The sequence below is a fragment of the Cricetulus griseus genome (genome assembly GCF_003668045.3).
Source record: "Cricetulus griseus strain 17A/GY chromosome 1 unlocalized genomic scaffold, alternate assembly CriGri-PICRH-1.0 chr1_0, whole genome shotgun sequence".
Taxonomy (NCBI): Eukaryota; Metazoa; Chordata; class Mammalia; order Rodentia; family Cricetidae; genus Cricetulus; species Cricetulus griseus.
Window position 1 is genome coordinate 29,593,097 of NW_023276806.1, and position 12,462 is coordinate 29,605,558.

The 12,462-nt window shown below is 41.1% G+C and overlaps 1 protein-coding gene across 1 annotated transcript in view; it reads left to right on the plus strand.

Moving 5' to 3' along the window:
* Positions 1-12,462, plus strand: part of Enpep (glutamyl aminopeptidase) — a 72,590-nt gene that overhangs the window by 34,949 nt on the left and 25,179 nt on the right. The window contains exons 10-12 of the mRNA XM_027395690.2: positions 2,943-3,008; positions 3,114-3,265; positions 8,847-8,926. Of these exons, the coding sequence (XP_027251491.1) occupies positions 2,943-3,008; positions 3,114-3,265; positions 8,847-8,926 (298 nt within the window). The remainder of the gene's footprint in view (positions 1-2,942; positions 3,009-3,113; positions 3,266-8,846; positions 8,927-12,462) is intronic.

Here is a 12,462-nt window from a genome sequence, read left to right on the forward strand (position 1 = left end):
TGGCTCAGAGGTTAAGAGCACTGGCTGCTCTTCCCAAGGTCCTGAGTTCAATTCCCAGCAACAACATGATGGCTCACAACCATCTGTAATGAGATCTGGTGCCCTTTTCTGGCCTGCAGCAATACATGTAGACAGAACACTATATATAATAAATAAATAAATGTTTAAAAAATACACAGTAGAAATGTACCAGTCAAAGTAATTAACTGGCCCTCAGGATTTGCAGATCATATGAAAAAAAACCAATATTAACAGATTCTCCCTTGTGAACATATGCTAATAAATGAAATGGTCCTTCAGATCAAGTTTTGTAGAGAACTATCAAAAATGTCCTTAAAAATAAATTGCTGAGATAATCATTTAGGAAATACTCACTCTGATGTGTTGTCACTAGTATTTAAAGTCTCCCGGAGACTAATACTCCTCAAATTATAATAGTCTTCAATCATGATGACCCTAAAAATTTAACCTAGATAATAGGCAATATGTTTCATAAGATTATAGAGCTATGGAATGGATTTATATAGTGTGAGTTAATGATAACTATGTTTGTGTGTACAGTAGACAAGGCATATTTATTATGTGTACAGTGTTCAGCTTGCATGTACTCCTGCAGGCCAGAAGAGGGCACCGAATCTCATTACAGATGGTCATGAGCCACCATGTAGTTGCTGGGAATTGAACTCAGGACATTTGGAAGAGCAGGCAGTGCTCTTAACCGCTGAGCCATCTCTCCAGTCCAGACAAGGCATTTTTTAGTCACTAAAATTTGGGGAGATAATGCTGGGACTGTGCCACCCAAGTTTTCCATGACGTTCTCTCTCACAGTGTCTCAGATTATCCGGGGACATTGAACCTCTCGCCAGAATCCCTCCTGAACTGCTGTTGTCACACTGTGGCTGTTGCCTCAAAGTCCCATGGTCTGGGAAACTGGAGTTCAAAGACTTTCTTTTATAAATTCTAGCTTTCTGCCCAGACTGGTTGTCCATTAGGAAAGGTGGCCAGTGCAGAATCTGAGTAGACCAGTTGTCTCTTTTTTGGGTGCTCATCCCACCAAGAACAACGTCACACCACAAAATGATGCTTTCCTTCATTGAAGACCCTTGGGCTGCAATTATGCATTTTAAAAGTACAGTAGATGGTGGGGCATTGGTAACGATATATTGCTATGAGAAATGTATCCATCTTTCCTTGTTTTACTATAAGTAGTTAGTATTATCCCTGGAAATACTGAGCTGGGAAAGGCTGAGCTGGGAAGGCCTTTTCCTTCCTCGGACACTAACAACACACCCCGTTCATTTTTCTTTTGTGTTCACCAGGACCGACTAGCAAGTGGGCTAAGGCCTGGGTTGTCATGCGATAAGGGGAAGAAGAGACATTCTTAGTATGGAGTATTAGGAAGCACTGAGCTAGACAAAATAAAAGTGGTATCTTTTAGTGTTTAAAATAAAAGTGGTACCTTTTAGTAGTGTTTCTGTAAATTTCAATTCAGCCTCTAGTTCATGAGGAACAATAAACAGCAGTTAGAACAAAACAAAACAGCCTGATTCGTTGATACAGCATTCGGATTTTTGCCCAGGAGTCTCAGACATCCCTCTTCCTCCAAGGACACAGACATTCGTTCAGGACCATTTCTTTTACCTCAAAAACAGGAGCATTGTATTAAATAATATTTAAGGTCCTATCCAGTTCCAAGGTGGCTTGCCTATTTCTCAGATCAAGATCCTGTAAGTATACAAAACAAACAAACAAATAAACAAACAACCACTTAACAGCAGACTAGACACAAGGTCAAGGCCAGCCTCTACTACACAGGGAAATCCTGTCACAAGAATAAACAAGAAACAATAACAAAATACCCAGTGAACAAATGAACTCCTCCAAGATGATTTTCAGAGAGCACTATTCTGTAAAAGGCTACATGAACCCATAGCTACAATTATAGTTGTTATTATATTAAGTGTCTAGAATGAAGACCAGAATTAAGTCTGGAATGAAGACCAGAAGCAGACACACTTCTGCCTTGCTTCGCCTGCCCTCTGGTGGTAGTGTTGAGAAGTGAATTAACCAAAAGAGTTAACATGGGGGAGGTATTCCAAACCGGCCACAGCATGCTGGAGTTGTTCTGGGATTCTAAGTTTATTTTATCTCTAAGTGCCCGAAATAAAGAGGAATCCAGAAGATAGTAAGACCTAGGTATAGGACCTCCTGAAACATTAGAGCAATATAGAGATTAAATGTTACGTACAAAGTTAAGCGCTGGGAGCCCTTGTTGAAGTTTGATTTCTAGGTAAGATTTCCACATGTTAAATAGCACAGGTCTGGAAAGCCTGGGGTGCGGGGAGTGGGGGGCAGAAACACGGGCAAATCTGTAGAAGACTCCTCCCCAGCAATGGCCAATTGTGGGATTGGGAAAAGACTGGGAATGTTCTGGCGGGGGTGGGGGGGTAATATCTCCTATCTCCCCATGCAGAGCGCTATTAAAGACAGAACTGACAAAAGGGCAGCCGTCTATATAAAAGATTTATGTTTTAAAAGTATTTGAAGAGTAAAGACTTGCTCCCCGTAGTGAATAATTTCTCCCACTCACTCATAACCAGCCTTATCACTATTCAAAAGACTACGTGCGTCTTCATTTCCTTAGCACAACAAATTTGGCCAATGCTGTTTTTAGAGTTCAAGCACTAAAGGCGTGTCCACCTTTTAAATGGCTGAATAATGGAAGGAATGGTTAATGCTATGAAATCACATAGCACTGAAATGCCCGTGTCTGTAAATGATGCTTTACCTCAAGGAAGCCACACCTGTGTCTTGTATGCTGTTTTGTATCTCGTCTCATGTCGTGGCATGTACACAGGATGAGCCATTGAGGGAGGTCCAGCGGAGGCTGTGAAGGTACAAGGAAAGCCAAGGTTAGGATCTAAAGCATTCTTCTCTTACAGAATTACTTGAAAAAATTCCAGTTCCGTAATGCAAAAACTTCAGACTTTTGGGAGTCACTGGAAGAGGTAAGGAAGGCAATACCTTTAAACGTTTCTTTGTCCAACTTTATCACTAGTATTTAATTTCCCCTTATGGATAAACTAATGGATCTCTGTTATCCCCAACAACAGGCAAGTAATCAACCAGTGAAAGAAGTTATGGACTCCTGGACTAGCCAGATGGGCTATCCTGTGATCACTGTGAAAGAACGGAAGAACTTAAGCCAGAAACGCTTCCTGTTGGATTCCACAGCTGACCCTTACGAGCCACCATCAATGCTTAAGTAAGGCTTTGTGATGATGACACACTTCAAAGAATGGTAGAAATTATTCAGCAGAAATACTGGTAATATGCTTAGGCTCTGCTAGCATTGTGTCATTGCTATCTGACAGCATAGAGGCGACAGAAGAGTTCAGAGCTAGCTGAGTGACGGGCTGAGCACACACATCTGCATTTCTTCTACTTAGACTCGGGTGATAGAAGAATGGAAGCCATAAAAGAAATAAAGCCGTGATAGGATGGACATGAGTGGGCAGAGCTGTAGGCAGTGTGGAATGCTGGGAGAAGGGCTAAAGGACAAACAGTGGTCCAAAAGGAACAGGGAAAGATGCTGCTAGAGAGTGACAAGGGTCTCCCTGTCTCGAGACAGGCGCTGCACTCAAAAGATACATGAAGAGTGCAGAGAGCAGTGAGAAATGAGGCTGAAAATAGGTCGAGGAACGAGTTCAGACTGTGCCAACTGGACCTATACCCTCCACTTTGCTCCCATTTGTCGCCATTGCCCTCACTGCAGAGCACTCTCAGAAGTCTGGCAGTGACAGCAGGCAGAAATCCAGATGGCTTGTTTCCTCACAGATAGACTAAAACAGTAGAGGACAGCCAAGGCCTCCCGGGGTGGAAGCTCCAGAGCAAAGCCTTCCTTGCCACAGCACTTGCGAGGCAGTCGGCTGGCCTCCCCTAAGACACAGGGACACTTGTTTCCAAAGCCTGTCTCCCTCCAAGTCTCAAGCCCCCAAGTCCCAGCCCCCAAGAATAATCAGTGTGGCCTTGGAAGATGATTCAGCTGGCAACAAACTTGCCATCTAAGCATAAAGGCCTGAGTTTGAATCCCTAGGACCAAGGGTGCATCTGTAAGCCGGGGTCTTCTGTGGTAAAATGCAAGGTGGACACAGGATCCCCAGAATCCCCAGCTAGTCTGCAAACACAGAGGGGGATAATAGAGGCAACCTGTCTCAAATAAGGTGGACCGTGAGGACCAGCACTCCAGGTTATCCACAAACCTCCACACAAGTGCCATAGCATGTACATGCCTACACACAAACATGTAACATGCATGCAGACACAAAGCAATGATCAACTCAATTCTCTTTTTAAAATATCAACAGCCAGCGGAGGATCAGAGCACATGAAAAAAAATCTCTAAACATAAAAGCTTAAATCCCATGGGGACAGACAAATGAAAAACTCCTGGTTTTATGGACACAATTTAGGAACAACAACACCAAAAAAAAAAAAAAAAGAAAAAGAAAAGAAAGAAAGGAAAAGAAAAGAAAGAAAAATTTGAGATATATTCAAAGATTTTTTAAAAGCTATTTTGCTCATTATCTAAGACAGAGTGTCCCAGAAAGGCAAGTTGAGAATACAGAAGGAAGACTAGAATTTTAGTCAAAGTAAATTTGGGAGAAATTCTCCAAAAATATAAAACATACTCAATGAGATGGTAAATATGAAAGAGAAGATAAACGTGAAAAGCTTGTGCCTGAGTCAGAGGTGACCCTCAAAAGAAAACAGCTAGGCATGGTGGCAGAGTCTGTAAAAAAGAGTTAGGAATTGATCCAGGGACTGAAATAGGCAGGACCTGTTTCTTTTTCCAGTGCCAGGGATACTGTTTGTAGCTTGTCCTTGGGTACCATTGGTATATCTCATGGAAATGAGCAAATACGATGAATTTTCCTCAGAGAGCTGGTTGCGAAGGGTCAACTAGCTCTCGGTAGCTAGTCTCATTTTACAGAACATCAGTGACACCAAAATCCACGAGCTAAGAAAGGTGGGGTGAAACTCTCAGAGGTCCACTTGTGATCCATAAGGAAGTCTAGAAATGATTTTATTTTATTAAATTTTATTGTTCAAGGGACATAGAAGGGCAAGGAATATAGAGGAGCTAACTCATGCCCTCTCATGGACAAATTAGAACACATTGGCTAAATAAATTAGTGCAGTTAAACTGCAGAGTTAAAACCAGAAGCCTTAGCCTGAGGGAGGATTTTCATCACCAGATCTCCAAAGTTTTGATGAATGATGAATTTATGAACAAATTGCACAAGTTTAAGTCCCCTGGCTATCTAATATTCTTCTTGTCCTACAGGACACTCTAGCCGTATTTCTGGAGAACTGAAAGTCTTTGCAAACACATGATATGATACATAGAACTTAGATTGGGTGAGAGAGTCTAACTTATGTCTAGAATTTGACTTTGGGAATTAAACCATACTAGCAACACATTTGGGCATTTCAGAAATTAAAATCACCAAGGCACTGTAACTGTGGAAGGCATCAGCGAATAGAAAACACTCAGAATTTTTCAATTAGATTCTTCTAAGATACTGACTGCTACTTACTTGGACTGGAGAAAAATCCAGAAAGCCTGTTTTGCTTACTCTACTGGGACCCACTGTCAGCCTGTCCTGAAAGTTGCACTCGGCTTTCCCACAGGGAACATAGTCTAGAGAAACTGGGAGTCTTGCTGTAAAATAAGTTCCGAAGGCTCATAGTTCTCTTCAGCAGGGCACCGCTGCCAGTGTGGATCACTGGGGCATTCGCTTCCCCCGACCCATGCCAGCAGAGGCCTGCACTTCTCTATCTTTACTTTAGAAGGGGCTATAATGAGAAAGCCAGTTGCTTTTCACTCTTTATTTCATTGTACCTGAATTAAAGTATAGGTTGACTTGTTTTCAGGTGATAATTCAATTATAAAAGTCAACTTAATTGTTTTTGCCTTGGTCCTGTTAACAGTTTTAGACTGTTTCAATTATAGTTGGTGTTTTTGCTTTAGCAAACTACATTGGCCATATATAGTTTTGCCTGAATGTGAATATTAAAATGTTAAACAACAGTGTGTTTCTGTCTTGCAAAACAGGCTTCTACTGGGCAAGTTTTCCATTAATTGTTTCCTGTCATGTGTAGCCACAGATTTATTAAACCAAAGACAGTCAGCCCTGGCTTTGTTTGAGCTGGCGGATTTGTAGTTAAAAAAACAAAACAACAACAAAAAAAACTCCTTGGCTATCAAGTCCTCTCTATGCAGATTCCCCCTCCCCCAAATATTATAGCCAAGTGAACTAAACATTTATGTTAATATTTTTGAGGTTTTAACCAGATACTGTTACACATTTTTTTTTTATTTCTGGAGGCATGAATCTTAGAGATCATTTACCATAAAATTGATTTATTTGTCTCATGTTTATAAAACACAATTATACAGTCACAGGAAAATAAACATTGAGAACATTGGTTAAAAATCAGTAGCAGTTGAACAAGAGAGCAAGAAACCTTAAAAACAGGAGCAAGCCTTCCTTAAATTTTACTTTATTAAAATGTTAGATTATTCCAGACAATGGTGGCACTTGTCTTTAATCCCAGCAGTGGGGAGGCAAAAGCAGGTGGATCTCTGGGAGTTCCAGGCCAGCCTGGTCTACAGAATGAGCTCCAGGATAGCCAGGGCATCACAGAGAAACCCTATCTTGAAAACAACAACAAGAAAAATAGATTACAATAAATGCTTTCAGGCAGACTATTATCTACTATGCTTAACATACACTAATAAAAATGTCTAAAAAAGTACCTTCATCATCCAGAAAATACAAAATACAAAACTGGTTCTTTTCCTGCAGTAAGGCTGGCTGCTGTCTGTTCAGAGTTGCTCTGATTTGGTAGACAATGCACTCACAGTTATTCTGTGAGTTGAGTGACACTTCTGAGAGCATTTATCTTTGCTTAATCCAAGATTAGGAGAAACTTAGTAAACAGAAAGTTTTATCATTGGAACGAGCCCTATGTAGCTCATACTGTGGCCTTCACCATCTCTTCAAATGAGTCATTTCTCATCTTTGTCAGTGGGATTTCCTCATATGGGACCTTGGACGCCCATTCCACACTGAGAGGCAGAAGAAAGGGAGTAGGCACACCATCTTAGATGTTTAAGTCAGTGTCAGCGAAGAAAATTAGAGCAGCCTTATTTAACACCGATGGAGCCTGTAAGAAGGCCGGAGCACTAATTACACCTTCAGGAATGATCCCCAATACCCCTGAATTTAGATAACCCGTAACACCCTTTATCACTTCATTTGTGTGATTTCCACTCTTGGCATTTTATGTTCTTAAATCTTTCCCTTTACTCAGGAGATTAGGTATGATACCATGAAGTTAAGATTGGAAGGCAGTAGTGCCCCTGCCTTCTATCATCTTGACTTATGACACTCTTAGACACCTCGGGATAGTATATTATGTGTCTGTTTTCAGTCACACAGTTTCTGCCAGCCTTTAGTATGGTATAGTCCCAGGGAGGACACCACCATTTGTGAAGACTGTACACACAGATCACGAAGCCCCTGGCTGCTCCGTGTCGGGCCAGGCTGCCACTGTGGAACATGGAGAAGAGTCAAGTGTCTACTGTCTTCCGGTCGGCACCAAACTAGCAGCATGGCAAGAGTATAGAATGGGGCTCTTTACAACATTTCTTTGCCCCTCTTCTGAGGGGCAAATACCTGTAAAGCTGACTAAAAACAGACCTGGAGATTGCTCTGCAAGAGAAAGTGGGCAGCTGGAAAGAGAGGGCGCAGCGGGGATGCTGTATGAAGACGCACCTGTAGAGAGTAACTGGCTGCCAACGTCAGCGAAACTCGGTAGCCGACAGATGTGCCTGACAGATTAGACAAGACGGCTTGTCGCTACCATCTACCATGGCAAAGGGCCACATTCAGAAGAATAAATTTCCTGGAACTCTGGGCTTTTAGGCTCCAGCAGCCTGAGGGTAGCTCCCAGTTAGCTTACCCGGATTGGGGGCGGGGGCTGCAAGTTGATGACATTGGCTAAGCCTGAAGCACCCATGGCATGCACTGTAGGACCTAGGAAACCTTTTATACACTAGTCTCCCGAAACATGTGGCCTCACATTCTGCTGGAGACAGGAGGGTGGCAAGTTCGAGACCTTCCTGGGTTGCAGAGTGAATTCAAAGCCAGCCTGCATAGTTTAGAGAGGCTTTGTCTCAAAATAAAAAATTAAAAAGTGGCCCATTGTTAAAAGGCATCCCTGGCATGCAGAAGGCCCTAGTTCAACTCTCTAATTCAACAAGAGACAAAGAGAACACATGGCCACCTCAAAAACAAGTTTATCTGGTGGTTTTCCTTTTCGGCATTGATCCTTACGGTTGGAATCATTAAGTGATTTCCTGAGCCGGGCAAGCTATGCTCAGCGGGTAGGATAGTGGAGTTTCGGTGTCATTTGAAGAAAGCACACCATGCTAGAACTTACACATGCTCGAATGCAGAGGCTCTGTGTTATGCTGTCAAATGCTACATGTGTGCAAGTAATGCAAGATGTTTGTTTCAAAACTTTTTTTTTTACTGAATACCTTTCTTCACCCTTATTTAATTTTTATGCAAATTTCTACATTTTGTGGGTTTGTAGAGACTGGGAACTGTCGGTGGCATGGCCCATCTTCAAGCCCAAAGTCCATTTTGCAAACTGTGTGTGTTGGGTACTACACCCTGGCCAATCACTTATAAAGAAAAATGCGCTCATCTGTTGATTTTGACATTTAAGCTTTTCGTGATTAAGTTAAATGTTTTCTTTCTTAAAAATTTTAGTTACACGTGGAATATTCCAATTAAATGGGCCGAAAATGACAATTCAAATGTTGTCGTCTACAACAGATCAGAAAAAGAAGGTAAATATTATTTAACACATTTCTTCTTTGAATTGATGCACTCAGTAAACGAATATAGAGTGGAGCAGTAATTAAGTCAAAACTTGTAAATTTCAGCTAAAAGTCATCTCTTAAATAACTTACCAATAATTCTATAACTTTTGCTACAACGAGAACTTTCCCACCTCCATGATCTTTCTAGTGACTTACCATGGCACACAGAAACACGTCACCAGGGCTAAAGGAATGGTACTTACCTGCCAGTCATCGGAAAACCAAGCTAGAAGGTTCCTGCTTTCCTAGCTTCCCCACACTCCAATTTATCCTTCTATTCTTGCTTCCTTTCCTCCTCCCTCTTTCTTCTTCTGCTCTTTATATCAAATAAGACATCAGGTTTCTTAGAATATCGTGGGAATGGCCTGCTTTTCAAACATTCTCTTTCAATTACAACAATCAGCTTGCAATGTGTTTCTTGTTCTCTCTCCATTGGTTTTTCTTTTTCTCATTTGAAAAAATTTAGGGTTCTTTAGAATCAAGGTCTTATCACAAACTTCAAAATTGCTGAGGAAAAAGGCCAATAAGTAAGAGAGGTTTTAGCATCAATCCCAGGAGAATCTTGTTTTTTTTTTTTTTTTTTTTTGAGATATTTTATTTGTGCACTTTGTCATCCTAGCTAGAGTTCAAGTCACTGGAGAGCAAAGACCATCTTAATACATCTTTTATCACAGTAATTAAACCATGGATAATCTTGCTTTTTATGATTTGACCATTGTAGTTGTTTTGTGTTGCAAAACATTTCTTATCTAAGACAGACTGAATTTCTTCATTCTGTCCAATGACAATGTGGTCTTAGAACAGCATATTCTATAGGCTTTCCCTGGGGATTCTTGAAGCTAAAAGCAACCTACATTCCTTTATCTGTACCTGGTTACTTGTCCCCAAATTCACCCATCTAAAGTGGGTTCCCTGAGCTAGGGCTATAGCTCAGTCAGGAGAATGCTTATCCAGCATTCAGGAAACCCTGGGTCAGTTGTCATCACCACATATAACCAGATGTGCTGGTAAGCAGCTGCAATCCCAGCCTTCAGGAGCCAGAAGCAAGAGGATCACAAACTCAGAGTTATTGCCAGTGACCTAGAGAATTCAAAGTCAGCCTACAGTTGAGGGCAGCTTGAATTCCATGAAGCTATGTCTCAAAAATTTTTTTAAAAAATAAAGTGTATCACCCAATCCTTTTGGCTAAGTTTGCAGCTCAGTGATATCATCACCTCAGAAAGAGACTCATACCTGTAGTGATTTCCCCTTCATTCTCCACATGCCCGGGCCTTAAACAATTGCTGAACTTATGCCCGTGAGGATTTAACTTATTCTGGAAATTTGTTTTATGATAATAGGGTTTTCCAGGGTTCCTCCATGTTGTGGCAAGGGTCAATGCTTCATTCCCTTCCATAGTCGTTATATGTCATCCATGTCACATGAATATGTCACCTCTTCTTTACCTGTCATATTCTTTGGGCCTTTTTAATCCCACAGAACACGCTAGAATCAATTGTATAGTAGTATTTCTGCCTTAGGTGTTTTCACCTTTGCTGTTTCTTTTTTCTTTTCTTGTAAACTCTTTTACATTTTTAGCTGTATTGACAACTCTTTGCTATTATCTTTGCTATTATGAAGGTAAGACTCATCTCCGGGCTATTTCTGGCAGAAAATATGATTGGAGGAAAACTTCCCCTTCGTTGTTTATGCTAATGATTGTTGTGTAGCCAACGACTCTGAATCCTTCCAGAGATTCCAGATCAATGCCTTTTTGTCCCAGTATTCCACATGTTTATGCTGTTCTTGAGTTCTTAGCTGAATGTCTTGTGGTCTGTCTACTGTCCATTTTCCTACTCACAGGCAGGTTTGCCAAGGGAAAATGAAAAGGACAGAAAAAGAAATAAAAGACAGTAAAAGAAGGTTAGGGTTTCAATGCCTTCAACTGAACCATCACCACATATGTTCCCTGTTGGTCGGCTGTGTCTAATTGAGGGTCTGAAGACTGTGTCTGCAGCAGCTTGATTCACTGTTTACAGATTTAAAAACATGAATAATTCATCCATTCTAACATAATTTTCCAGTGTTTTCATGGAATGAGGATTTCATATAAGAGAATGTTGTAGGTAGTGAAAGCTCAGGAAAGCACTTTAGAAAACATGTCAAGGATTCAGAATAAATTATTTTTCTAAATACCTATTTATTTATTAGAAAGAATCTTTTGGATACACAATCCTTAATTCATTATTTCATTCTGTCTGGCAAGTTTTTGTTTTGTTTTATTTTTTGAGATAGAGTCTCATGTAAGCCAGGCTAGCCTCCTACTCTTCTGCTCCACCAGAGAGTACTGGGATTGCAAGCATGAGCCTATACACCTGCTTTATACCTTGCTGGGGATGGAATCTAAGATTCCAGGCCTGCTCAGCAAAGCACTGTAGTTACCAAGTTAGCTGCACTCCTAGCTCAAGCAAATATTTTTTTAAAAGTAGTTTGGGGGCAGTTTGGGAATGAACACTAGGTGAGTGAAGTTCAACCCTTCCTATCTCATAGATTGCCGTCTAGGGCAGGTCAGCAGACAGACAGATTCAGTTATAACTGTTGCCATGATGCAGGTGGTAAAGGGCACCCAAAGGACAAGAACCAGTGCAAATTTATGGGTCCAGGAAAGGTTGCTATGGAAAAAATTCCTAGATCAAAACTCATGGGCTCACGAGAGTTTCGGGGTAATCGGACTGAAGAAGTACAGAGGGGGTCTGTACCTCAGACAGGGAGTATATAAGAAATGGAGAGGAGAGGGGGCGTACCTGATCCCTTCCAGCTCTCAGGCAAGTCTAATATGGCATTTCTGATACTATTGCCATACCCGTGTCTCTCTTCCTTCCAGAATATTTTTTGATGGAATGAATGACTTTCTGTTTGTTGCTGCTGTTCTGTAATTGTTTATTGCATGCATGAATGAATAAATGAATTCAGAAAGGGCTCGGGTGTTCAAGACGCTAGGATAACAAACCTACCTTATCAGAAACTTTAGAACCACGATTGGTCTCCTTGCCAGGAAAAACCACTGGACAGCTCTTCCTTCTTCAAAGTGCCTGCTCCATTTTTAGGCTATGCCACGAGTTCCTGTTTCCTGTTTGAGGACATTTTGAGCTCAGGGCACAGATGATGACTGTGTCCTGAGTGTACTGAATGGGCAACCAGCTCATGTTACCTGTCTCTCGTCCCTGCCCTCGGCCACTCTGATGATTCATGAGTTAGAAATGCCCCAAGCAGTAATAGGACTTCCGGGATCTTTTATTTACACTAGTATTGTACATGATATTTTAAGCAGTGGGGAAAAATATTTGTTTTCTCACCAAAGAAGTAAATCTCAAACAAAATGTTTTCTGGATATTAGAACCTAGACAGAAAATCACCTTCATTTGAATAGTCTTAACCCCGCTAAAGTGAATTTATTCTTACCAAAATATGCTTCTTTATCTTTACTGCTGCTCTTTGTGGTCACTGGGATGTTATTAGAAGAT